This window comes from Anabrus simplex, chromosome 1 (assembly GCF_040414725.1).
Source record: "Anabrus simplex isolate iqAnaSimp1 chromosome 1, ASM4041472v1, whole genome shotgun sequence".
Classification (NCBI taxonomy): domain Eukaryota; kingdom Metazoa; phylum Arthropoda; class Insecta; order Orthoptera; family Tettigoniidae; genus Anabrus; species Anabrus simplex.
The window spans coordinates 689,632,138-689,659,447 of record NC_090265.1 but is presented as its reverse complement, the minus strand read 5'-3'; the positions used below and the strand labels follow the sequence as shown (position 1 = coordinate 689,659,447).

At 38.4% G+C, this 27,310-nt stretch overlaps 1 protein-coding gene across 1 annotated transcript in view; it reads left to right on the top strand.

Annotated features, from left to right (window-relative positions):
* LOC136857342 (transferrin) overlaps nt 1–27,310 on the top strand; it is a 111,820-nt gene that overhangs the window by 60,917 nt on the left and 23,593 nt on the right. Inside the window, exons 8-12 of the mRNA XM_067135949.2 lie at nt 4,387–4,556; nt 16,333–16,576; nt 19,753–19,907; nt 23,760–23,945; nt 25,976–26,116. Of these exons, the coding sequence (XP_066992050.2) occupies nt 4,387–4,556; nt 16,333–16,576; nt 19,753–19,907; nt 23,760–23,945; nt 25,976–26,116 (896 nt within the window). The remainder of the gene's footprint in view (nt 1–4,386; nt 4,557–16,332; nt 16,577–19,752; nt 19,908–23,759; nt 23,946–25,975; nt 26,117–27,310) is intronic.

Here is a 27,310-nt window from a genome sequence, read left to right as displayed (position 1 = left end):
ACTCCAGCTTCTCCAACTTGTAATTCATCGAGAGGCATTTGCTGACATACAGACGTTCTGCATTTTCTCGTGTTGTAATGCCTTATTTTGGCATTCCATGAGATGCATTTCTTGTTGTAGATTGTTTTAGTTAGTCCATAAGCTCTCTCCATATTTGAGATATGATCGTCTACAGCAGCTTTCAGTAGTCCATTCTCTTATATGATTTCACTACAAGTATGCAAGAGAACTTATCTACGCATAGTCCTTTTCAGGACCAACCAAGCACGGAACACTCATCAATTTCCATTGGTAACAACTTACGAATATGTCACTTGAACATCGAATCGATTTCAACTGCTAAGAGTCAATATCTCTCACGCCTGATCCTGCAGAATACTGTACATATAATAGCAATACAGGAGACTCACCCAAGGATGACACAGATCTTTACAGAAGAGGAAAGATATATGGTTATGATCTGGCTGGAGCCATAAATGATGAAAAATACGGTATTGCTACATATGTCAGGTCCCATCTCACCGACTACAAAGTAACTTATCAAGACAGAACAGCAGATGTCTTTGTTTTTGCTGTAGAGATTGCCGGCATCACTGTAGTAAATATTTACAAACCTCCACAAGTCAGCTGGTCAAATCCTCCTGTAAGATCCTTCAGTCACCCAGTAGTGTATGTCGGTGATTTCAACAGCCATAGTTATGTATGGGGATATCTGAATGAAGACGACAGTGGGGCAGTTCTAAAAGAATGGATGGATCTGTACAATCTTCAGCTTGTGTACAATGCTAAAGATCCAGGAACATTCCGATCTGGTAGATGGTTAAAGGATTATTCCCCTGACCTGTGCATTGTATCTAAATCTGGAAATAATGATATGACACAACGAAAAGTCTCAAGTCTTTCCCACACAGCCAACATAGGCCAGTCATTATTTATTATGGTACAGAAATTCCACTAGTAACCTCCATCCCACAACCTCGATGGAATTTTCAACTTGCGAACTGGGAACTGTTTCAGAAAGGTCTTGATAACACCGTTCAGTGGATTCCCCCAATTCCATCCAATTATGAACGATTTGTGCATGCTATTAAAGTTAATGCCAAAAACTATATTCCACATAGGTTTCGGAAGGAATACATCCCCGGATGGTCTCAAGAATGCAATGATTGTATGTTAAATATCAAGAATCTCATGATGATACAACAGCTGATAACCTTTTGAGAGCTCTCAATAAGAACAGAAGAGAAAAATGGCATAAAACAGTGGCAGAACTTAACTTTACACATTCTAGTCGCAAAGCCTGGAACCTTATAAGAAAACCTGGTACAGATCCAAGGCTGTCAAGCACAGTCCCACATGTGAATGCCAATGCTGTTGCATCCAGACTAATGAAGAATTCGAAAGCTAAAATTGACATGGCACATACACGAATCATGAGAAATGAATTGTACATAAAGAGATCCAATCTAACACCACATCCTGACTACTCAGTTGACTTCAGCATTGAGGAACATGATATAGCCTTGAATATGCTAAAGGTAAATAAAGCTGTTGGCTTTGATGGCGTATATCCAGAGTTTCTTAAAGCCATAGGACCTAAAACAAAATTGTGGCTCACTGAATTCTTCAATTAAATTCTACGAACTGGAAGATTACCAAAGCTTTTCAAGCAGGCTAAGATAATTGCCATCCTGAAACCAGTCAAAGACGGAACCGATGCTTCTCACTACCGGCCAGTATCGCTACTCAGCGTGACCTATAAGCTACTAGAAAGGCTTATTCTAAATCGCATTCAAGAGGCCATTGATCAAACCATCCCTGTTGAACAAGGTGGCTTTAGGAAACATCGGAGCTGCTGCGACCAGGTTTTAACATTGACAACTCTAGTTGAAGCTGGATTTCAACGAGGTCTCCGATCAGCTGCAGTTTTTGTGGACCTTACAGCAGCTTATGACACTGTGTGGAGGGATGGCTTGATGTCGAAGTTTATTGAAATCATCCCATGTCAAAAGCCGGCGTTTCTAGTGAACAACATGCTCTCTGACAGACGCTTTAAGGTGTTTCTGAACGGACAATCTAGCAGATGGAGGACTCTAAACAATGGCCTACCTCAGGGATCAGTTCTGGCCCCCATTCTGTTTAACTTGTATATTCATGATATGCCAGACACTGACTCATTGAAAATCCAGTATGCAGATGACCTAGCGTTAGTCTTCCACAGTAAAGGTCTTATGCACTGTGAGAATGTACTGACAAGTGATCTGACAAAATTGAATGACTACTTCCATAAATGGAGACTTCAACCTAACCCAAATAAAACTGAGGTTACTGCATTCCATCTAAATAATAAGGAAGCCCATAGGAAGCTACATGTGACTTTCGACGGAACCGCAGTACCGCATAACTACAATCCCAAATATCTAGGAATCACTCTGGATCAGTCCTTGACATTCAAACAACAGTGCATCAAGTTATCTAAGAAACTTGGCTCCAGAGTGAATCTACTCCGCAAGATTGCCGGAAGTAGCTGGGGTGCGGACGCCAATACCCTACGCACTGCTGCACTCGCTCTTGTGTATTCTGCTGGTGAATACTGTGCTCCTGTATGGCAAAACAGCATTCACACAACAAAGATTGATGTCCAGCTTAATGAAGCCATGAGAGTGATCACTGGTACTGTCAGATCTACTCCCATTCAGTGGTTACCTGTCTTAGCTAATATTGGCCCGCCAGATCTAAGGAGGAAAGCAGCTAAGGTAAACTTGCTCAAGAAGATCTCTTCTCATAAGAACTCTCCCTTGTACGATGCCCTACAACACCCACCAACAACTCGTCTGAAATCACGCAAACCACCCTGGACTGATTTTAAAAGTATCAGTTCTTTCGACATGACCTCTGAGTGGCGACAGCGTTGGCATGAACATCCACCCAACAACGCTCACTTGGTTCAAGATCCAACAAAGAAGGTTGAAGGATTCCAACTGCCGCGTCAAACCTGGTCGAAGCTGAACCGAATTAGGACGGGTCAAGGGAGGTGTGGCTACATGTTGAAGAAATGGGGTTTCCGTTCATCTGCTGACTGCGACTGTGGAGCGGAGGAGCAGACAATGGAACACATTGTTAAGGAGTGCCCACTTCGAGCATTTAACAGTGATTTGAGGCTTCTACACCAAGTGACTCCAAGTGCTCTGGACTGGTTGTCAACTATGGACATTTCCATTTGATATATTTTTTTTGTGTACTTGTAAAGCCATATGATATATATATATATATATATATGATTTCACTGAGGTATTTGAACTTTTTAATCCTCTGAATCCATCCAATCTCTGTTTCAAAGAAATGTGGTCAATATTTGTCATTCATCATGAACTTGGTCTTCTCTTTTGAGATTCTAAGTCCTGTCTTGCTAGCGATCTTTTCTGGGAGGCCGATCTGTATGGCTGCTTCATCTAGGTTTTCTGAAAGTATCGCAAAATCATCAGCGAAAGTCAAGCAGTTGACTTTGATTCCTCCTGATTTTCTTCCTAAGCAGATCGGGGTTATCCCTTGATTTTCAAGTTTGTAATTCTAAATTCTCAAAATATTCCTCAGGAATAATAGTGGTAATAATCCATCACCCTGTCGCACACCTGTCTTAATTTCAAATGACTGAGACAATTCTCCCATGAATTTCACCTCAGAAGTTGCATCTGTTAAGGTTTCTCTGATACTGTTTGCCACTTTGGTTCTGATCCCATATTCTCTGATGCTCTTATCTAGGGTCTGTCCACCAAGTCAAAGGCTTTCTTGAATTCAATGAAAGAAACCACTACACTTTTGCCGTTCAGCACTCTGTGGTGAATTATTAACTTCAAATTGAGGATTTGCTCAGCACAGGAGCGACCTTTCTGGAACCCACCCTGGTATCCTCCAAGCTGTTTATCAGGGATTCCTTCAACTCTCTTCAGAAGTATCTTGGAGAGGATTTTGTAAGTGACTGGCAGTAGCGACACGCCTCTGTAGTTGTTAACATCTTGTTTGTTCCCTTTCTTATGGAGTGGGTGGATCAGAGCTGTTTTCCATTCGTCTGGTAGCTTTTCTGTCTCCCATATTTGTTGGAAAATATGGTGCAGGTCATCCAGGATTTCCAGTTCACCGCATTTTAACATTTCTGCTAATATTGAGTCTTCTCCTCTGGCTTTGTTGTTCTTGAGACTTTTCAGGGCCTCTTTGTCTTTACTTCTTTTTTTCTTTGCTGGTGGCGTATCATCTTCTGGGTTCATAGGAGGAGCCGGCCATTATTATTATTATTATTATTATTATTATTATTATGCAATTTCAGTGCCTCATACTTCTGACTAGACATTTTGAAATAGCTCTCAAGAATTATGTCGGATGTTGCAGTGACGTTGATGAACTGAATGATCTACGCTCTCAGCTCAGGAATGCATCCATCGTGGGAGAAGAGAGTGATGCAGCCTGGCTCAAGGAAGTCCTCATGCAGATAAAAAATAAGACTACTGTCAGCGATTTTCCCAACCCTCCCATGGCACCACTCGACTACCTGAACAGAGGTGAGTGCAGTCTTTTATATTTCTTCCGAGTTGGCTGAGATGGTGGGTTCGAACTCGACTGTTGGCAGTCCTTGAAGTTGGGTTTCCACTGTTTCCCATTTTGACACCAGCTGTACCTTAATTAAGGCTACAGTTGCTTCCTTCCCTTGTCCTATCCCATTGTTGCCATAATGCCTGTCTGAATTATTATTTATCTTATGGCAAGTATACAAAAGAAAAAGGAAATATACATAAAGACAAGAATGTTGGTAGCATTAACTTTTACAAATCTGTTGTAACCAGTCTAAGAAGGGAGGACATCTCGGGGTGATTCATCGTACTTCCTCAGAGGGCACTCCTCCACAATGTGCTCCACTGACTGGGAAGGGGCTCCGCAGTCACAGGCAGAGGTTTCTCTAAGTCCTCACTTATGTAGCATGGCATTACATCTAGCGTAATCTATTCTCAAATGGTTGAGTTTAGTCCATTGGTGTCTCTTCAGGTGAATTCTTGGAAGTCCAGTTGCGGGGTCATGGATGCTTTAACGTTTCACAGGTGCAATTGACGCAATTTTTTCTGGATATTGAAGCCAGTTGTGTCATGCCATATTGGGTTCCTTTGATTTAATCCACTGGACTCATTTGACGTGATGTTCACGCGAGCATTTACCAGGCCTTCAACCCAAATGATGAGTCATCCACGTGCCGCGGACGAGTCGTATGTACTAGCTTACATTCTAACCACCCCTGCAAGGATTTCCCCTTTCCGAACTTCTATGAATAGAGCAGGAATGTGGCTTGTTCACAGCTCGCCTTCTAAGATTTTGTACTGCATTTTATTGCCCATTTGTAGCCACCATTACAAGATATTAGAATCATTCCGTATTGACGGTTTTCACTTTACAAAGCAAAAAATTAAATGTATCCTCCTAACTCAGTACAAAAACATAATTCCATCATTAGATGGAGCAATAAAATTCAAACATGTTTCAACTCATTTGAGCCATCTTCAGTGAAATAGAAGGGAGGGGAGGGGGCGGGTTAAAGTAATCTACATAATATAAGCTAAAAATGTGCTAAAAACATAATGAAGGAACAATTGAAAAAAAAGAGACAGATGGAAATAAGAACAATAACAATATACAATATTTACATCACTTGATAGAGCAATAAATAACTTGCTGAGACAAATTCAGTGAACAAAGGGTTAATATAAAACATAATTGAATCCAAAAAATGTGCTAAACCTAAGAAAAGAAAGGAAATAAAAGATAACAAACGGAAATGAAACAATAAGTACTAATAGTGAGGTTGTGAACCTCTTAGACTAAAAATTTTTAGTTTGATAACAATACAAAAACAGGACGAAATCACTGTGTTGAAAATTCAGGCTGTAGAATATGTAGAAACATCATCCCACGAATGGCTAGGAGGGGAGCGAAAAAGCTTGAGAAACCAAGTTTGAGAGGAGACAATGTGCCAGGTGAAATGTATGTGATAAGTGATGGAAAAATGCTGATGAATTAAAAATTTAGAATAGTTCTTCTCAATTTAGCAGTCCCATTCTCGAAGATTATTTCCAATGTTGGCTAGGTGTGTTTGCCTTATTTTAAATGGTAATAAGGCAACCACACCTAGCCAACATTGGAAATAATCTTCGAGAATTGAACCGCTAAATTGAAAAGAAATTGAGAATACTGCTATTCTAAAATTTTTAATTCATCAGCATTTTTCCATCACTTATCACATACATTTCACCTGGCACATTGTCTCCTCTCAAACTCGGTTTCTCAAGCTTTTTCGCTCCCCTCGTAGCCATTTGTGGGATGATGTTTCTATAAAGACAAATTGTCAGCCTGGATTTTCAACACAGTGATTTCGTCCTGTTTTTGTATTGTTATCAAACTAAAAATTTTTAGTCTAAGAGGTTCACAACCTCACCTTTAGTACTTATTGTTTCGTTTCCGTTTGTTATCTTTTATTCCCTTTCTTTTCTTAGGTTTAGCACATTTTTTGGATTCAATTATGTTTTATATTAACCCTTTGTTCACTGAATTTGTCTCAGCAAGTTATTTATTGCTCCATAAAGTGATGTAAATATTGTATATTGTTATTGTTCTTATTTCCATCTGTCTCTTTTTTTTTATTTGTTCCTTCATTATGTTTTTAGCACATTTTTAGCTTATATTATGTAGATTACTTTAACCCCCCCCCCCTCCCTTTTATTTCACTGAAGATGGCTCAAACGAGTTGAAACATGTTTGAATTTTATTGCTCCATCTAATGATGGAATTATGTTTTGTACTGAATTAGAAGGATATATTTAATTTTTTGCTTTGTAAAGCATTTGTACCTCTGAAAGTACAAACATTTCATCAGGTGTCAGTCAGGCCCTGGCCATGGTTCTGGGGGAAGTAAAAGCTAGTGACAGCAATGCTATTGCAGGGTTAATTGCAAGTGTTTGACAGTGATGGTAATTTTAAATGAAAGTGACAGTTCATCTGATATGAATGACTGTGAAATCGTACCTAAAACCCCGCGTGCAAAATGTAGTGGGTTGTTCATAGTTATAACAAACCAATTATTCATCACTTTACAGTCTTTTCGGTGGTGTCAGGAGAACTGAGAAACAAATATTTAGATGATTCTGTATCGGAGTTGTCTGTTTTTGGAGTTTATGGACCCATAGCTTTCCAATATTGCATGGGAAACAAATATTTATGCTACGGAAAAATTATCGGAATCAAATAGGAAATAAAGAATTGACATCAACAAGTGGTTTTGACGCTAATGAGGTTGAAATTGGGGCCTACATTGCCTTCTGAATTCTGATGCCTCAGGTTCGTAAGCCTCACATCCAATTATATTCGAGCAAAGATAAAAGAATTGTGTCCCTAAAAAATTTTTGAGATTTATCACACAAAATCTTCATTCTGACATTATTTTGGGGAGTAAAATTATTTTGAATGCTTCACTGAAAACTGTGCATGAAAATTCTGCTTTCTGTTCCACTTATTTCAGAAGTTTTGACTGGGTGGCTTACTCATGCTGAGGGTGATTTAAATCTGATTTATAAGTGAGTGCATGGGGATCATTAAACCTGAAGCGATTGGGTTAAGTCAAGAAGGGGGTAGGTCATAAAGGACCTCATGGATTGGGAGAACCTGTGGATGATGTAACTTTCCCCACTCATGTATAGTTGCTTCCTGTCGTCTCGGTTCTGGTGGTGGTATGAAACTGATAGTATGTAATCACGGGAATGGGGTGGATTTTAGTGTGCCTGTCTGTGTTGGTGATATATGACACAAATAAATAAAATGAAAAATCTTATCATTTTTTTTTTTTTTTTTTTTTTTTTTCAATTTCAGTTAACATCAATCTGCATTTAGATTCCTTATCTGTTGTTTACCTAGTCTTTTCTGAAATGATTGCAAAGAATTTGGAAATTTATTGAATATATCCCTTGGAAAATTATTCTAATCCCTAACTCCCCTACCTATAAACGAACGCAATTTGTTCTCTTAAATTCCAACTTTGACTTCATATTGTGATCTTTCCTACTTTTAAAAAATAATTATTTGTCTACTAATGTCATTTCACGCCATTCTGACAGCTCGGAACATACCACTTATGATATAGATGTTGATTCTCATAGGGAACCTGAAATATTTGCCCCGAATGAGTAAATTTATAATACCAATATAAATGGTCTGTTATTACACATTATAAATTTTCCAGCTCATTCCTGGTTGCCAGCGTTTTGCCTCTGTCAGCTAAGTTGAACTCATCAGTTAGTAAATAGTACACCTATCAAAACGCATGGCTAGTGCATACTGTAGAGGCAAATATTTCAGGTTCCCTATGGGAATCAACATCTATATCTTCTGATGGCCAGGCAGGCATCAATTTTTAGTAATGACACCAAGTCTCTCATAGTGCATTGGCACTGCCAGTGGCTCCAAGTAGCCTATGCAGTGACCTCCACAGTATGCACTAGCCATGCGTCTTGGTAGGTGTGCTATTTACAAACTAATGAGCCCAACTTAGCACACTGGGGTGAAACATGGCAACGAGGAATGAGATAGCTGGAAAATTTATAATGTGTAATAACAGACCATTTATATTGGTATTATAAATTTACTCATTTGGGATAAATATTTCAGGTTCTGTATGGGAATCAACATCTATATCATCTGATGGCCAGGCAGGCATCAATTTTTAGTAATAAGACAAAGTCTCTCACAGTGAATTGGCACTGCCAGTGGCTCCAAGTAGCCTATGTAGTGGCCTCCACGGTATGCACTAGCCATGTATCTTGGTAGGTGTGCTATTTACCAACTGATGAGCCCAACTTAGCACACTGGGGCAAAACGCTGGCAACCAGGAATGAGTTAGCTGGAAAATTTATAATGTCCAATAACGGACCATTTATATTGGTATTACATACCACTTAGTTGAGCAGCTCATCTCCTTTCCTCCAAGTTTTCCCAGCCCAAACTTTGTAACATTTTCGTAATGCTGCTCTTTTGTCAGAAATCACCCAGAACAAATCGACCTGCTTTGCTTTGGATTTTTCCCCATCCCATACACTGGAACTATACTCTAGTTGGGATCTTACCAGAGACATATGCCCTCTCTTTTACATCCTTACTACAACCCCTAAATACTCTCATAACCATGTGCAGAGATCTGTACCCTTTATTTACAATCCCATTTATATGATTACACCAATGAAGATCTTTCCTTATTTAACATCTAGGTACATACAGTGATCCCCATAAGGAACTTTCACCCCATCAACACAGTAACTGAAACTGAGAGAACTTTTCCCATTAGTGAAACTCACAACCTGACTTTTAACCCCGTTTATCATTGTACCATTGCCTGCTGTCCATCTCACAACATTGTTGAGGTCTTTGTGCAGCTGCTCACAATCTTGTAACTTATTTATTACTGTATACAGAATAACATCATCCGCAAAAAACTTTATCTCTGGTTCCATTTATTTACTCATATCATTGATATTTATAAGAAAATATAAAGGTCTAATAACACTGCCTTTAGGAATTCTCTTCTTAATAATTACAGGATCAGATAATGCTTCACCTACTCTAATTCTCTGAGTTCTTTTTTCTTAAAATATAGCCACCCATTCAGTCACTCTTTTATCTGGTCTAATAGCCCTCAGTTTTGCCATTAGTCTCCCATAATCTACCCTATCAAAATGCCTTAGATAGGTCAATCATGATACAGTCCGCTTGACCTCCTGAATCCAAGATATGTGCATACCTTGCTGGAATCCTACAAGTTGAGTTTCAGTTGAATAACCTTTCCTAGACCTAAACTGCCTTCTATTGAACCAGTTATTAATTTTGCAAACATGTCTAATATAATCAGAAAGAATGCTTTCCCAAAACTTACATGCAATTCATGACAAACTGACTGGCCTGTCATTTTCAGCTTTATGTCTATCACCCTTCCCTTTATACACATGGGCTACTATAGCAACTCTCCAATCATTTGGTATAGCTCCTTCATGCAAACAATAATCAAATAAGTACTTCAGATATGGTACTATATCCCAACCCACTGTCTTTAGTATATCCCCAAAACCTTATCAATTCTAGCTGCTTTTCTAGTTTTCAATGTTTGTATCTTATTGTAAATGTCATTGTTATCACAGGTGAATCTCAACACTTTGTTGTTATTAATCACCTCCTCTATCTTGACATTATCTTTGTAACCAACAATCTTTACATAGTGCTGATGGAATACTTCTGCCTTCTGAAGTTCCTCGCATACACACTCCCCTTGTTCATTAATGATTCCTGGAATGTCCTTCTTGGAACCTGTCTCTGCCTTACCCGTTAAGTGGGGAGGTCATAAACGAGGAATTCCTGCATAGTGGGGAATAATTTTCCATAATTTTTTTCTTTAAAAAGGAAATCGTTTTTGCTAACCTACACCCGCTTAAATATTATATTATGTTAAAATTAGCATATAATTATACATTGCGGTGTAAATTGCGTTATTATTTACAATTAAAACATTTTTTTCAATTCATCCAGTGTCAGTGAAAAAATTGCATATGTGCCATTTCATATTTACTCTGATTTGGAGTATTATTTGTATTGCTTATATTAATTCAACGTTGAAATGCGTAACACACAAATAAAATATCACATTTTCCTGAAATAAAATAGAAAAATGGTCTCACCACGTAGGCTTATAACTTGCCATTGAAGAGGGCAGCGAGTAATCCATCACTGTTCAACACTATTTACACTAATTATTTACACTCAATAGCTATAACAAGTGACTGAAGAAAAAATTGAAAAGAACTATTTCAGGATGGTCACTGATAGTTGCCGGCACGCAGAATGTACAGCAGTCACCGAGTGTAGACTACGATCTTCTCAGATTCCCCGAGTATGGAACCTGAGACTTGCTGACATAACTGCAATGCTCATACTTCAATAGTATGGTGAGGGGCACACGGCGACATTGCATACTACACAACAATACTGAGTGTCCCGCCGCTGGCCTTTCGCCACCCAAGCAATGCATCTCTTATTTGCGTGCAGTCTTGATTTCGAGGCTGGATTGAAATCTGGAAAATGCCTTCCCGAGAATCGAGTTGACAAGTCAACGTGTGCGGGTCTCACTGATCTAATTGGCAAGGCTGCGTTAGGGGTAGCGTTCGCATACTTCTGAAACAGTTTCTGCACAATTTGAATACGAAACTCCAGCTGAGTGAATTTACCGCCGTGTTTCTTGTATATCACAAAAGCATTGAACACTGTTATATCCAGTAGGTGTCTAAAACTCTTGTGGTAATTTTTCTTCATTCTTTTTCTCGCCATACTGTATGGCACGATACATTGGTCCGATAAGTCCACCCCTCCCATTGAGTCATTGTACTCAATACATACGACCGGCTTCTCTTTGGTTTCTCCTTTCTTGTTTAGAACAGTGCGCATTTCCGCGTCATGAATACTACTCAGCATGCAGACGTCTCTCTTGTCTTTCCACTTCAAGGCCATGAGTTTGTTTTATAGGTAAATCCACCTCCTCTTTTTTCAGCTTTTTTCTCCACGACATCCTTCGGAAGATTTTTTCTGTTAGATTTTACAGTGCCGACAGCGTCTGTCTGAAACTAATTGAGCTGATCGAGGAGTTCCGGGCTACTGTAATAATTGTCTAGAGCTATGAGATATCCCTTATTTAGAAGAGGTTCGGCTAGAGCAAACACTATTTTCGAGGGCTTGGTATACTGAGAAATATTTACCCCATAAACCTCATTTACTAGTTCAGTTTCCTTGCCTGTGTACCACAGGATATTCCACACATATCCTGTTTTAGCCTCACATAATTTAAAAGATTCCATCCTGAAACGAGCTTTCTTCTTCGGAATGTACATTTTCCACCCCAAGCGACCTTTCCAAAGGAGTAAACTTTCGTCAATTGATAGACGATCATCTGGTAAATAGGACATTTTGAATTTTGATACAAGAAAGTCTAGAACTGGCTTCACTTTGTAGAGTTTTGGGGATAATTGCCGATCGTAAGCCTCATTATCTGAGAAATGTAAAAATTTCAGTAGAAGGAAAAAACGTTTCTCGGACATGGTTTCGTGAAACACGGGCGTAGCAAACAATCTATTACGTGAAAAATAATGAGATAGCTTCGGCTTTTGAATTATACCCTGAAGAAGAAAGATCCCAAATAAAAGTTTTATTTCTTCCTTGTTAGTAGGAACTCAGTCCCTCTCCCTGCTTCTCCTTTTCATTTTAGCTGTTCCTATACTAGCTTGTATTGACTGCTGAGCGTACAGATTAGTTTGCTCTGCAATAAGTTTGCACAGTTCATCGTCAATGAAATGCTCAAATATTTCATCCGGTTCTTTTTTATTTAAAAGTTCGCCCTGAATTCCACTTTGGTATGTAGGTGGAAATCGGGCTCTCCTACATCCCCTTACATCCCAGTCATTAGGCGGAGTAGGAGGCAAATCGCTCTCACTTTCTGACTCGTTACTCTCATCGGAGCTCGAACTCGATACCTGTCCACGGCATCTAGGCAACAGGCCTACTCCGACGGAAGCACTCGTGCTTGGAGCATCTAATAGCGGGATAGTTTCACCATTACTATCTAAACTAGAATCACTGCAACTATCTTCCTCACTGAGCTCGAGAATATCCCGTATATCATCACTGGGAAGATCTACAATTCTTTTAGACATGTGCACTACAAATAGGAAATGCTACATGTAGAATTAAAACAATAAATTACAAGATAAATTTATATACCAACAAAACAACTGATGAGAGCTGAAAACATTCACACCGAGACACGAAGTACTACGCTCCTCGTGGCACACTGACTGAGCTTCTCGCCAAGCCCCACATAGGTTGTTCTTCGCAGCTATGTAGCAGATAATAAGGGGATTCCTAGACGAGAACTGCTTAGATTCACGAAGTAAAAAAAAATTCTATCGGATGGCAGCACCTCTCGGGAAAATATAGAGAAAGTTTCAAACCTACCGCTTGTTTCGTAACGGAGATAAAAAATAAAAACTTTCCGTGCTTCACATGACGCGCGCCCACCATCGGGCTCGCTCCAGCCGCGTCACCTGAAGCGAGTCCCACTCTACGGGTTAAAGTAACTATACGTACACTTCCATTTTTCACTAAAATATGTATGGCTGCCAATTATGCTTGCCATCATGTTATCCTTAGCTGACTTCTTTACTAGATTCAATTTCCTAGTAAGTTCCTTCAATTTCTCCTTACTTCCACAGCCATTTCTAACTCTATTTATTTCCAACATGCACCTCCTCCTTAGTCTCTTTATTTCTCTGTTATAATACTGTATAGCAGGTCTTTACTATTCCTTACCACTTTTAAATATACATACATCTTTTCAAATTCCTCAACAATTGATTTAAACCCATTCCACAGTCTGTTTACATTTTTATTTACCGTTTTCCACCGATCATAGTTACTTTATAAAGACTCCCTCATGGCTGTTTTATCAGCTATATGGTAGTGCCTAAGAGTCCTACTTTTATGACTCTCCTTTCTATCACATTTATTTTTAACTATGACAAAAACAGCTTCATGATCACTAATACCATCTATTACTTCGGTTTCTCTTTAGTGCTCATCTGGTTTTACCAGCACCACATCCAGATTATTCTTCCCTCTAGTTGGTTTCATCACTTTCTGAATCAGCTGTCCTTCCCATATTAACTTATTTGCCATTTGTTGGTCATGCTTCCTGTCATTTGCATTACCTTCCCAATTGACATTTGGTAAATTGAGATCACCAATTACAATCATATTCCTTTCTGCATCATTTTCCACATAGCTGATTATCTCATCAAATAATTCTGAATCAGCTTGTGCGCCACCCTTCCCGGTCTATACACTCCAAAAACATCAAGTTACCTATTATCTTTAGAGATAAGTGTTACACCTAGAATTAAAAAAAAAAGGGATTGAAATCAGCTGTGGGATGTCCAGCACACAAGCTGGCAAAGAGGAATGAGTAAGTTATATTGTTCGCTAGCAAAGAGCCCAATCTTGCCGAATCTGAGGTTATATGGATTTTTATAATTGGAAGATGAATATTCAGATTTTGGTGATTTTGAGGTAATGATGATAATAATGATATTGATTATAATGAAAGTGCAGATTTTGACCAATGAAAGGAAAAAGAAACCATACCTATCCTCTGATGTTGCAATGGCAGGGTAATGTGTTGAGACCAATCTCACACAATTTTGATGATTACTCTAGGTCTGTTACAGAACGCACCAGCGGCTTAGGATATTTTTTTAGTTATTATTTTAATCTCTCCTTAGGCAAGGAATAGCAAAAGAAACAAGTAAATATCATAAGTTTATCTTGGAGAAAATGCTGCGTAGTTATAAATCACGTCTGCAGCAGTGGAAAGACAATGCTCCAAATGTTTCCAAAGAAATCATGCATTTTGAAACATATAGGCTACCTGCATTTTTTGAAGTACCAGTTTTGGACAATCCTTGATTAACTGGTCTGCATCATTTTTTATTAAGTGATTTCATACCAAGATGCATAGGAATTTCTAATGCATCCTCAGTGTTTATCATGGATATTTTTTTACTGTAAAAGTCAGATATCATTTTACTCCAAATTGAGCATCCCTGAAGTTAGTTGTATTCAGTGTAGTTATATATTTGTGTTTGAAAGTGGACAGTTAAGACCTGGAAGTAAAAATGGAGAACTTTAGAAAGCCATTCTCAAGACAGCCGGCGGTGGGTGTTCGAACCTGCTCATACATGCACACATCAAAGTAAATAAACACCCGACTTTGAGATTACTTCCACATGTGCTGATATCTCTTGGATATACACTGGAACTTCGTTTGAGCTTGTAAAGAGATCACCAGTGTGCACATACAGTGTTTCATACCTCTTTCCATGCACAAGACTGAAGAAAGGTTCAAATATACAGTGTTTGTTATGTTACCTTGACTGGTTTCCTGGTTTTGATAGGGTAGGGATTTAAAAACATGTATCATCATCATCATCATCATCTCCCAACTCCAGTTTCCCGGGTGTGGTGTTAAAAACATGTATAATGTAATTAATTTTAAAAATTACATCATTAAAATAAGAGCATCCATGGCTCAGGTGGCAGTGCACCTGCCTCTCACCACTGGGTTCCGTGGTTCAAATCCAGGTCACTCCATGCGAGATTTGTGCTGGACAAAGTAGAGGTGGGACAGGTTTTTCTCTGGGTACTCCGGTTTTACCTGACATCTTTCATTCCAGCAACACTCTCCAATATCATTTCATATCATCTGTCATTCATTAATCATTGCCCCAGAGAAATGCGACAGGCTTCAGCAGCCAACACAATTCCTATCCTCGACGCTAGAAACTTGTCGAATGACTGGAAAAAGGCTGTCGATTTTAATGTAGTCCCTCAGGGAATGCTTCTTTTTGCGCTCTTGGTAATGTGATATCTGCCACACTGTTTTCACTCAATTAGCACATGCAGTTTTCATTTGGGTTATGGCAATTTTATTTCCTGCATATTTTATGATGAAAATCATGGATGGTCAATCTCGTAAATATCTGTAGTAATTCTTGATTTTCTTTTCTCAATTCCTGTCCATCATGCCATCTGTGGTGTAAAATTATGTCCATATTTTATTCCTCTTATCTCTTCTGATGTCAAGAAGTTTCTTTTCCGCTTGGGTTGGTGGAAGATATAATCTCATTTGAAGCTCCTCAGTGAAAAAAGGGTTAGTATCAGTGTGGACATGATACAATGGTTTGAGTGGCAGCAGTTTATGATTTGTAGTTGGAAACAAGGGCATAGCTAGTACCTATATTGGACAATCTTGATATACTGATTAAGAACTCACAATAACAATATTCTATAGACACAAATGCAACAAAAGATGAACTAATATTTAAGTTAGAATGAGACAACTTTTTCTTCTAAAACTTAAAATTTGAACATGTATGTTTTTCACTTATTAAAATTTAGAAGCATAAAGTCTGTATTAATTGTCAAAAGAAACATTACAGTGTGATTTTTGATGGTTTCAGAAGAGATTTTAAAAATAAAAATTTGCTTTGACTCCTCTTTATTAATATTTTATCCTACAGAATAGCATAAACACTAAGCAGTCTCTGAGAACTCATGTCTATGTTAGTGTTCTGTGTCCTTTGCTAAGGGATAATTTGAACCAAAACTCATTCTACCATCAGCAGAACTAAAATTAGAGGTATGTTCTGTGCCCCTCAGCTAACTACACAGATGTGATTGAGCGTAGTTCTGGTACTGGATACATGAAAGTGCGCTTCTGCGTCACAACACAAGTAGAGTTGGCTAAATGCCGTAATCTGCACCGTGCTGCCTTCTCTCGAAACATCAGACCAGAGTTTGACTGTGTCATGGAGGCCACTATTCATGATTGTCTCCGAAAGATAGAAGGAGGAGGAGCTGATATCATCAGTCTGGATGCTGGAGAAGTTCACTCTGCTGAATCGTAAGTATCTGATTTAAACCAAGTTGATTCAAACAATTTACACATTGCTCTCAAGCGTTATTCATTTCAAGAAAATATAAAAGTAATATAACATGGTTAGTGAGGAGGGGGATGAAATATAAACAGCCATTTTCAAAAGGGTTGATCACTGAGACACAGCACACAGTGAATTCCAGCCATTATAAGTATTTCAGATGGTAGTCCTTAGCCAGACATTTTCTGTTCTTTATGAACAATAAAGGTGATGGTATCCGTGGCGTATGCTGGGATCAAGATGTGGGCTACCACTAGACATAGGTTACCCCTTTTTGATAGTTGGTTTAGTGTACGGCAAGCCTTAAGAGTTTCGAGCTGCAGCCAATAGCCAACAGAGAAGCCTGCTGTATTGTCAAAGCTCCTTCACAAGCTACTGCCCTGGCCTCTGCCACTGTCAATACTCAGCACCTGATCAGTCGAGACGGTAGCCTAAGGTTTAGCAAATTGAAGTCCTGCTTTGTGGCTAAATGGATAGAATGCTTGCCTTTGGTCCGATGGCCCCGGTTCAATTTTCAGAATCAAACCCCTCATACTGTTAATTCCTCTGGCTTGGGGACAGGGTGTTTATGACGTCTTCGCCATTCATTTTATTATTATGTAATTCAATCTTCTTCTTCATCATCATCATCTAGTAAAGGCAATGTCTTGTCACTGTAGCCACATCTGACAATTTTCTGCTAGCCTATACAGATGCCATGCACCATTATTATTATTATTATTATTATTATTATTATTATTATTATTATTATTATTATTATTATCATCATCATTACATAAAAATGTTGAATTCTTTTTGTTTTCTTTTGCTATTCGCTTTACGTCGCACTGACACAGATAGGTCTTATGGCGACGATGGGAAAGGAAAGGCCTAGGAATTGGAAGGAAGCAGCAGTGGCCTTAATTAAGGTACAGCCCGGCGTTTGTCTGGTGTGAAAATGGGAAACCACGGAAAACCATCTTCAGGGCTGCCGACAGTGGGGCTCGAACCCACTATATCCCGATTACTGAATACTGGCCGCACTTAAGCAACTGCAGCTATCGAGCTCGGTAAATGTTGAATTTTACAGCAGTTGTACCCATCGTTCACTGGTTAATTAGCTTCCTCGAGAGATCAGTGGTGGTGTCCGACCCATGATCACGGGTTCAATGCCAACCAACAAAAGAGAACACTAAACCTGAAAGTTTGCATTTCATTTTAGCAGATCTACCTATAAAAATAAAACTATATTACTCCTATAATGTAGCCCTGCAGTGCCTTCCTACAAGGATGTAGAAGTAAACGGAAGTGAAATACCAGCACTCTGTTATCTACATAATTAAGTCAGAAGGATGAGGTGAGGAAGTATATACTATGAGTAACATATGGTTGATAGTTAGCAGTAGCGATCTGATGGACCGAAGCCTAGCACACTTATCACCCCGGTCCCTGTGCCTATGAGACATACAGAAGCAAGCCGCGTGAGGTGAGTCGAGGGGAGATGGGACGAGAGTCTGGGCTGCAATATCAGTCTCCGAAGCCTTGTTCTCAGAAATACGTGCAGCATTTTTTCTCATTGCTTTCAAGGTTTGGAAATGGAACACTGTGTCAGATGCTTACATTATAATGTGCTTTAGATTTCCATCATTCGCATTTGAGGTTTGGGCTTCACTGATAGCCTTGGTAGCCTTCAGTATACACCACTGGATGGTATGATGTACATACATGTTCAATGTTGTTGTTTGGCTCATCAGTTTATAGACGGGTTCGATGCAGCTCTCTATGCTACCCTATCCTATGCTAAACTTTTCATTTCTGTGTAACTACTACGTCCTACATCTGCTCTAATCTGCTTGTCATATTCCTACCACCTACATTTCCCTCAAACTAACTGAACAAGTCCTGGTTATACCATATGGTAATCAACATCTATATCAAGTCCCGGTTGTCTTAAGATGTGTCCTGTTATTCTATCTCTTCTTCTTGTCAAATTTAGACAAATCGATCTCCTCTCACCAATTTGATACAGCATCTCTTCATTCGTGATTTGGTCTACATATCTCACCTTCAGCAATCTTCTGTAACACCATATTTCAAAAGATTCTATTCTCTTTTTTTTCCTGAGCTAGTTGTTGTCCATGTTTCACTTCCATACAATGCCATGCTCCAGACAAAAGTTTTCAAAAACATCTTTCTAATTAATAAATCAATGTTCGAAGTGAGCAAATTTCTGTTCTTAAGGAAGGCCTTCCTTACTTGTGCTAGTCTGTATTTTATGTCCTCTTTACTTAGTTTTAGTTATTTTACCACCCAAGTAACAATACTGATCTACTTCCTTTAAGACTTCATTTCCCAATGTAATATTTCCTAAGTACATCAACTGACTTTGTTCGACTGCACTCCATTACTTTTGTTTTGGACTTATTTATTTTCATCATGTACTCCTTTCCCAAGACTCTGTCCATACCATTCAGCAATTTCTCCAGATCTTCTGAAGACTCAGATAAAATAACAATATCATAGGCAAATCTCAGAGTTTTGATTTCCTCTTCTTGGATTGTGATTCCCTTTTCAAATTCCTCTTTGATTTCCTTTACTGCCTGTTCTATATAAGCACTGAAAATGAGGGTGGACGAACTGAAGCCTTGCCTCACTCCTTTATGGATTGCTGCTCCTTTTTCAAAGGCTCGATTCTTATTTAATTGTTTAGTTCCATGATTAAAAAATCAAGTCTAACCATCATTGTCTTACCCTCCATGGCTGAGTCCATTATTCTTTGAGGTAATCTACCCTCCTTGATTCGCCTCAAATAACCCCATCGTCAAAGCCAGTTTATACGTACAGCTTCATCCATTGAGTTTATTCCTAACTTAACTATTTATCTACTCATTCTGAGTACCCTCCTGCTATTGTTCCCACCTGTTCTTACCAACAATCATTCTTGCTATTTTCATTGTCTGTTACTTCCTACTTATGAATAAGATCATCTGAGTCCACTCAGCTTTCACTCCCATACAGTAAAGTTGGTCTAAAAACAGACTGATAATAATGAGCACAGGTGTTCCACAATTTGAATACAGGTACTGTATTGGATCTCAACTTGCCTAACATCTGATCGTGTAAGTCTTCTCCAGATACTAACGGTTGTATATCTTTGTGACAGAGAATATGACCTGAAACCCATCATGTCAGAGGTATATGGCAAGAGTGATGTACTCTACTATGCTGTAGCTGTCGTGAAGAAGTCTTCCACTTACAACACTCTTAATGATCTCCGAGGTGCCAAGTCCTGCCACACTGGTTATGGCAAAACTGCAGGTAGGTTATATTTATGGTCATCCCTTATACGAGGCATATTTTTGAAGTAAGTACTGTTTTGATATGTCAACAAAACAAGTAAACTTTTTTGTATGAATTTAATGTTTACATGAAAGACCATGCTTTGATTTACTTTTCTACATAATTGCCACCAATATTAAGGGACTTATCATATTGAACAATGAGCTTTTGTATTCCGTCATCATAGAAGGTTACTACCTGACTTGACAGCCACTGCAACACAGCCGTTTTGAGGCTATCGTCTTCATTGTGGCGCTGATCTCCGAGATGCTTCTTCAGGTGCAGAAACACGTGGTAGTCACTGGGTGCTAGATCGGGGCTGTATGCAGGATGATGAAATTATTCCCAGCCAAATAATGCGGTGAGGTCTTGAGTTCAATGGGCCACATGTGGTTTCGCATTGTCACACGGCAAAACGATCCCTTTACTTAGCATCCTGCTCCTTTTGTTTTGAATTGCACGGCGCAGTTATTTTAAGGTCTTGCAATATGTTTCCGAATTTATTCTGTCACCACGAGGCAAAAAGTCAACAAGCAACACCCCCTTCCTGTCCCAAAACACGGTACACATGATTTTCTGGGCTGAAATTGTCTGCTTAAACTTCACTTTCTTGGGCAATGTTGAATGCCGCCATTCCATGGATTACCGAGTTCGATAGCTGCAGTCGCTTAAGTGCGGCCAGTATCCAGTATTCGGGAGATAGTGGGTTCGAACCCCACTGTCGGCAGCCCTAAAAATGGTTTTCCGTGGTTTCCCATTTTCACACCAGGCAAATGCTGGGGCTGTACCTTAATTAAGGCCACGGCCACTTCCTTCCCACTCCTAGCCCTTCCCTGTTCCATCGTCGCCATAAGACCTATCTGTGTCGGTGCGACGTAAAGCAACTAGCATTCCATGGATTGTTGTCTTGTTTCTGGTGTAACGTAGGTCACCCATGTTTCATCGCTTGTGGCAATTTAGCTTAAAAAATCAAACTCTCAGCATCATAATGCTTAAGAAAAGTCAAGGCGCTGCCTAAATGTTCAGTTTTGTGCACCTCGGTTGACATTTTTGGTAGCTATCATGAGCACAGTTTTCAATAATTTAAACGTTCTATAACAATGTCGTAGATAACACTTCTTGAAACTTGAAGAAACTGCTCTGATAATTCAGAAATCATGAAGCGTCTGTTCATTTTCACTTTGTCGTTGACTTTCTGCACAAACTCGTCACTGATCACTGAGGATCAACCGCTCTGTTCCTCGCCATGAACATTCTTTCAGCCATCTTTGAAAGCTTTTACCCACTTGCGTACCATTCCATCACTCATAATGTTCTGTCCGTACACTTCACAAATCTGATGGTGAATTTCAACTGCTTTCATGCTTTTAGCACTAAGAAAACGAATAACAGCGCATATTTCACGGTCAGCGGGATCCTCAATCGGCAGAGGCATTTTAAATACGCACGAACAAATGTATACACGGTCAGTTGTTGCTTCAATGGCCTCTGTGGCTTGCCAATAGATGTAGATACATGATGTGCATGCGCGGGATACTGACCGCAGCCTTGCAGCAGCAGAATTTCAAAACGGTACTTACTTAAAAAGTAAGCTTCATACTCAGTGACTCCCTTTATTGTAAGCTGACCATCTCTTGGCAGGCTCGAAGTGGGACAGTTGCTGTAAGCTGACAACTTTTGTAGCGACAAATTCTGAGTTTTAAAACTAGAGAGGTTAAATTTCAGTGCAAATCATTTAATTATTATTAAGAAATGCACACAAGTTGTGTACATATCAAATCATTTAATTATATGTTATTAATGCAGATGTATAAAACTGTTATCTGCTTTTTATTCAGAATTAAAAAGATTCACTTTATTCAAAGTTTTACTTAGTACTATTTAACAGATCGATGGCTGAAAATGAAAGGATTACAACTAAAAAATTGTATGTTTTTATATTTTACCATCAATGTATAGCTTATTTCAACCTCTACAATCTCCAAAAATTTTATAACAAATAACTAATATATTCAAGACAGGAAGCTCTTCTAATGGTTTTCGATGTTCTGACATGTTGCTTTGCTTGATTCGAAAGGGTCATTTTGAATGATAATTTTTTCAGATTATAATAAATGATGTACAACTATGTACACACTCATTTTCATAAAAATTGTGTAACAAGTGTATTTTTGAGAGGCAATGGTGTAAACTGCTAAAAATTTAAACTCTTCTCCTGAAAAATCATAGATTTTGAATTGTAACCCTTTCGTTCACGGCCATCGAAATATGAAGATAATTTTAAAATTACAGAAACTGCAAAATATTCTGTGAAAAATAAAATGCCATGAGCAAAGACATAGCTTTTAAAATTGAGGAGTAAAAATTTAGAACAAATCTTTTTATAAAATTAATACACAAGAATCCACTATTAATATAATTTTAAAATCTAGATCTTCTTAATGATATTAATACTCCCTGACTCTAAACCAGTCCATATTTGTCACTAGAATGCAAGATAATCCTTGATTTTTCTCTTTGTTTTGAATAATAATAATAATAATAATAATAATAATAATAATAATAATAATAATAATAATAACAACAACAACAACAACAAAAGTAGAAAATTAAACAGCTCCATAGCAGATATTCGCCCTCCTTGAACCAGCATCACATAAGAGGTTGCAAGTGGGTAACATTTTTGGTAAAAGTAAAGAAAACTTGCATCCTCGTCCCGAGGTGACGCAGCTCTTTTCAGACACACCCCAGCCCTCCTGCCATTCTTAAATTTTTGCCAGTACGAGGAATCAAACCCAGGCTTCCATTGACAGCATTACACTATGGAGGCAGACAGCATTTTTGGTGAAACAGAAGGATTCATGGTAGCCATACAAGACCATGTGGTAGCCAGAAAGAACTACGAGAAGAATATCATGAAAGACCAAATGTCCCAGGACAGTGCATTTGTGACCTAACAGTAATGATCACCACTAGCAGCTACCACGGTAACCACAAAACTTGTTGCCCTTCAACATGTGTGTGTCTTTATTATACATCACAGGCCGCTGGAGCCAACGAGTGAGATGTACATCTAGCAGAAGCTGGTTTTACTTGATGCTTAGCAGAAGTAACATTTCTACAGGCAACTGGATTATTTTTGTGATGGATCATTGTATTGTAGACACATGCAGAACAGGCATTACCAGAAAGTTTTCAGAAGGTTCTCATCGATATTATGATGCCAGTTTTAAGTTAATGGTTGTTAAACATGCAAAATTGAGGAATAATTGTGCAGCTGCAAGAAAATATGGCATCACTAAAGCCAATGTTTGGCGTTGGTATAAAGACTACACTTAAAAAATGTGTACTCTACAAGAAAGGCAACAAGGATGCTTTTAAAAAGTCGAAGATGAAATTGTAAGGTATGTGCACGATAAGGATGGAATGGCCATAACATGGGCTTGTGAAGTGGCATGACAAAGATGAATTCCTGGAACTTTCAGAGGCAGTATCATATACCTCTAATGAAAATGATTAAGGATGTAGACACAATTTAGATGATATTTGTGTGTGTGTTCATTTTTCTCAAATTTAATTTGCAATTCATTATGAATAAGATTCATCATCCAATTTCTGTGTGTTTCTTTTTCTCAAATTAAATTTGTAATTCATTATAAATAAGATTATGATTTAACAAAGCAATTTTAAAGCCTGATTTAATTTTTGAAGGAAACAGTGGGGGTCATCTTGCATTCAAGGTCATCTTGTATTTGGAGAAATACAGTATGCATGTATGTAAATTTTACTAGATTAGTAAAGCTGTTTCAAAGTACCAAATGTTATTTTCAGGGTGGAATGTGCCTCTCGACATACTCAGGACCAAGGGCCTCTTGTCAGGCTGCCCACACTCCAAAGCCATGTCAGAATTTTTCTCTGGTGGAAGCTGTGTTCCTGGAGCTCTCGTTACAGAGAACAATCCAAAGGGAGAGAACCCTTCCAAACTATGCGATCTCTGTGTTGGTGATATCGATTCAGGTGAGTTGTTCCTCTTCTCAGAGAGCAGAAAGAATATCTGAGCAAGGAGGAGTTTACATACACAACTATCATCCACCAATCTGTTCTTTTCTGATGCTTAACCCATTTGCCTCTAGTTTAACCCTCGAACCGGTAGCTGACGACAGATCGGCAGGTGTATGCCTGTCTCAACCGCTGCTGACGATAGATCGGCAAGTCTTCTTTACCAGTAAATACAGCTAGAAGAAGTTGTGAATATTTCCGTTAGATTGCAGCATTCATCAGGCATGTTTTCTCCTTGGAATGTGGAATGTTTTGGTGTTAAATACATCCATTTACGTGTGATATTTTTGAAATAAATGAATGTTGCAATTCGTACAGCTTTGAAACAAGTGTTGATTTTGTTCTGACTTGCTTTCGTTGTTTACTGTGTGTTATGCACACACGATGGCTACATTTTTGGATTTAAATGATGAAGATATTCTAATAGAATTAAATACATCTGTAAATTCAAGTGATGAATCTGATTTAGATGATAGTTGTTTTGGTTGGAGTGACGGACGTAATGTAGTTAGCCCAGGTGACATAAACCTAAAAGCAGAGTCAAGTGGTGTTACTGGTAATAACAATAATGTATATAACTGTGTAAATAATGTAGATAGGGTAAATGCAAACCACTTTTCAAATAGTCCAGTTCATGCTGAATGTTTTGGTGATTATATGTGCATATTTCATGAATAATACATGAGTCAGAGTGACATACATCAGGTACTTATTGCAAATGTGTGGTGCACACCCACCAGTTAGAGCTATTTCAATTACCGGTTTGAGGGTTAAAATGCCAGTGAGTTTACTCATAAACTGGATTTAATTCTCATGACCTGTATATATAAAGTTCTGCATTGTGCTGCAGTGCACATCAGAACAAAATTTTTCAGAGGTCATCACACAGTAGGAATAATTTTTATGCTGCTTTCTTAATTTAGCATGCAGAGGATTTATTTCAACTCACCTGGAATGATAGTTCAAAATAGGGACATGGAGTGATAAACTTCACAACACTCTGGGATATGATGAGGCTCTTATCTTTACTACATTAAGTTAATACTTTCACCTCCTCTGTGACATGGTACTGCGCAGGTATGTTTTTGTAAGTTTTAGTTTGCTAACGCCCACCCTATGAGGAGAGATGTTTCTGTAGTGGTGGTAGTGTGATGGTGCTGCATGTAAATGAAGATGTGTGTTAAGATTAACACAAAACACCCAGTCCCTAACCTGAAGGAATTATCATCTGTGGCCTGGCTGGGATTTGAACCCGGGGCCCTCTGAAACAAAGGCCACTATGCTGACCACTCGGCCAAGGAGTCGGACAGAGTGGTTCTCATATGGCTTACGAAAATTACAGACCTGTCTGTAGATCACCAGTCCTTTGTAAAATTGTGGAAAAATACATAATTGATATTTTATCTCAATATCAGCAAATATTTAATATGTTAATTGATGGCCAACAATATGCTTTCCAAAAACAGATGGGTACTGAAGATTAATTCAAAGATTTTGCTAATATGATGAATTGAAAACTTAATGAAATACAATACATTGTTGCAATATCATTAGATCTTTCTAACGCTTTTGATTCAATAGTTCATCTAAAATTACTGAGTCTTAACCAGTGTAGGTGTGAGGACTGACCCTTAAATTATCTGTCAAATAGTTTGTTCGAGGCTCATGTTGGTAAAACATACAGTAGGGCCATTATAATGAATATAGGTGTTCCACAAGGCAGTTTCCTGGGTCCAGTCTTCTTTCACTTTTATGACCACATAGGATCACTTTAATCAGTCCATTATCCAAGTCTCTTTGAAGGGACTATTTGGTACTTGCAGTTCTCTCAGTACTTGTTCATGTGTTCCAATCTTCGTACCCTTTCTGGGTACATTACTCTATTAAAGACTCTTTCCAACAGTTGGTATTAAATGTAAATAATATGAAAAAATCCTTTCTGAGAAAGATTATAGTGATTCTAAGCCTTTAGTACTGTATTGTTTCAGGTGCAGATAATGCTGCAGCCTCCAAGTGTGCAGCAAGTACTAATGAAGCTTTCTATAGTGATGCTGGTGCTTTCCGTTGTCTAGCATCAGGGACAGGAAATGTGGCTTTTGTGAAACACACCACAGTGTTGGAGAATACAGGTGAGTAATGTAAGGTGACCATATTTACAATTTATGAAATCACCACACTTGAGGTCAACTGGCAGAAAATAGAATACAAAACCATAAGCCTTCTTAAAGTATTTTGCAGTAATGCCACAGTTTTCAAGTTTATAAATCCTAATCAATAATAAATTAGGAACAAGGAATCTTTTACTCCATATATAACAACATGCGCAGCTTATGGAATTTGTGTAATGGCTATTTTCAAATTTGAATATGCATAGTAGCTCCAGAGGTTTCAGAAAAATACGTACAAAATATCAATTTACCTTAATTCATATGTACTGCTTATGGTAAATGAAAATGCAAATGCAGCAAAGAACATCAGAATACAAGATCATTTTTTTAACGAGAGGAACATACTTTTCGAGTTAAGTGTTAAATGTATACTTCCGTTTCAGGGAGTAGCATGGATTTATGTTACAGTTAACACTCCTTGCAAATTTATAAAAAAACATTTTGGTGACTGCAGCAGTGTTCACCACCTTGATTTCCAACAAATATCGTACTTAACATCACTAAACACAAAACTCAGCTAATGTACTGTAATTTCTCTTAAAGGTGAAAACATGTGCAATATTAAAGGTGACCAATAATAGTGAGTTTTAAACATTCAGATCTTCTTGGATCACCGAGAGAGAGAGGAGATTGAAAAGGCATAAAGAGCTTGAATATTTTTAACATTTACAATCGATTAAATTAATTTTTTTGCTAGTGGTTTAACATCGCACTAACACACCGGAGGTTTTCAGCAAAACAAGGATGGGAAAGGGCTAGGATTGGGAAGGTACCAGTGGCCTTAATTAAGGTACAAACCAAACCAAACCCCATGGCGCAACAGCCCCGAAGGGCCATGGCCTACCAAGCGACCGCTGTTCAGCCCGAAGGTCTGCAGATTATGAGGTGTCGTGTGGTCAGCATAATTAAATTATGACGTTTACAAGTCGTAATAAGAGGATATCAATGTAGGTGTTAGTCTAAACATAAAAAATGATTAGAATGTCCTTGGTTAAAATCGTAGTATCAAGCTGCATGTCAAGGCGTTCCTATCCCATCGTCGCCATAAGACCTATCTGTGTCAGTGCGACATAAAGCAAATAGAAAAAAAGTATCTTATGAATGAAAAAATTGTATACATGCTCATGCTCAGTACATTAAAATTAGTATGTCAAT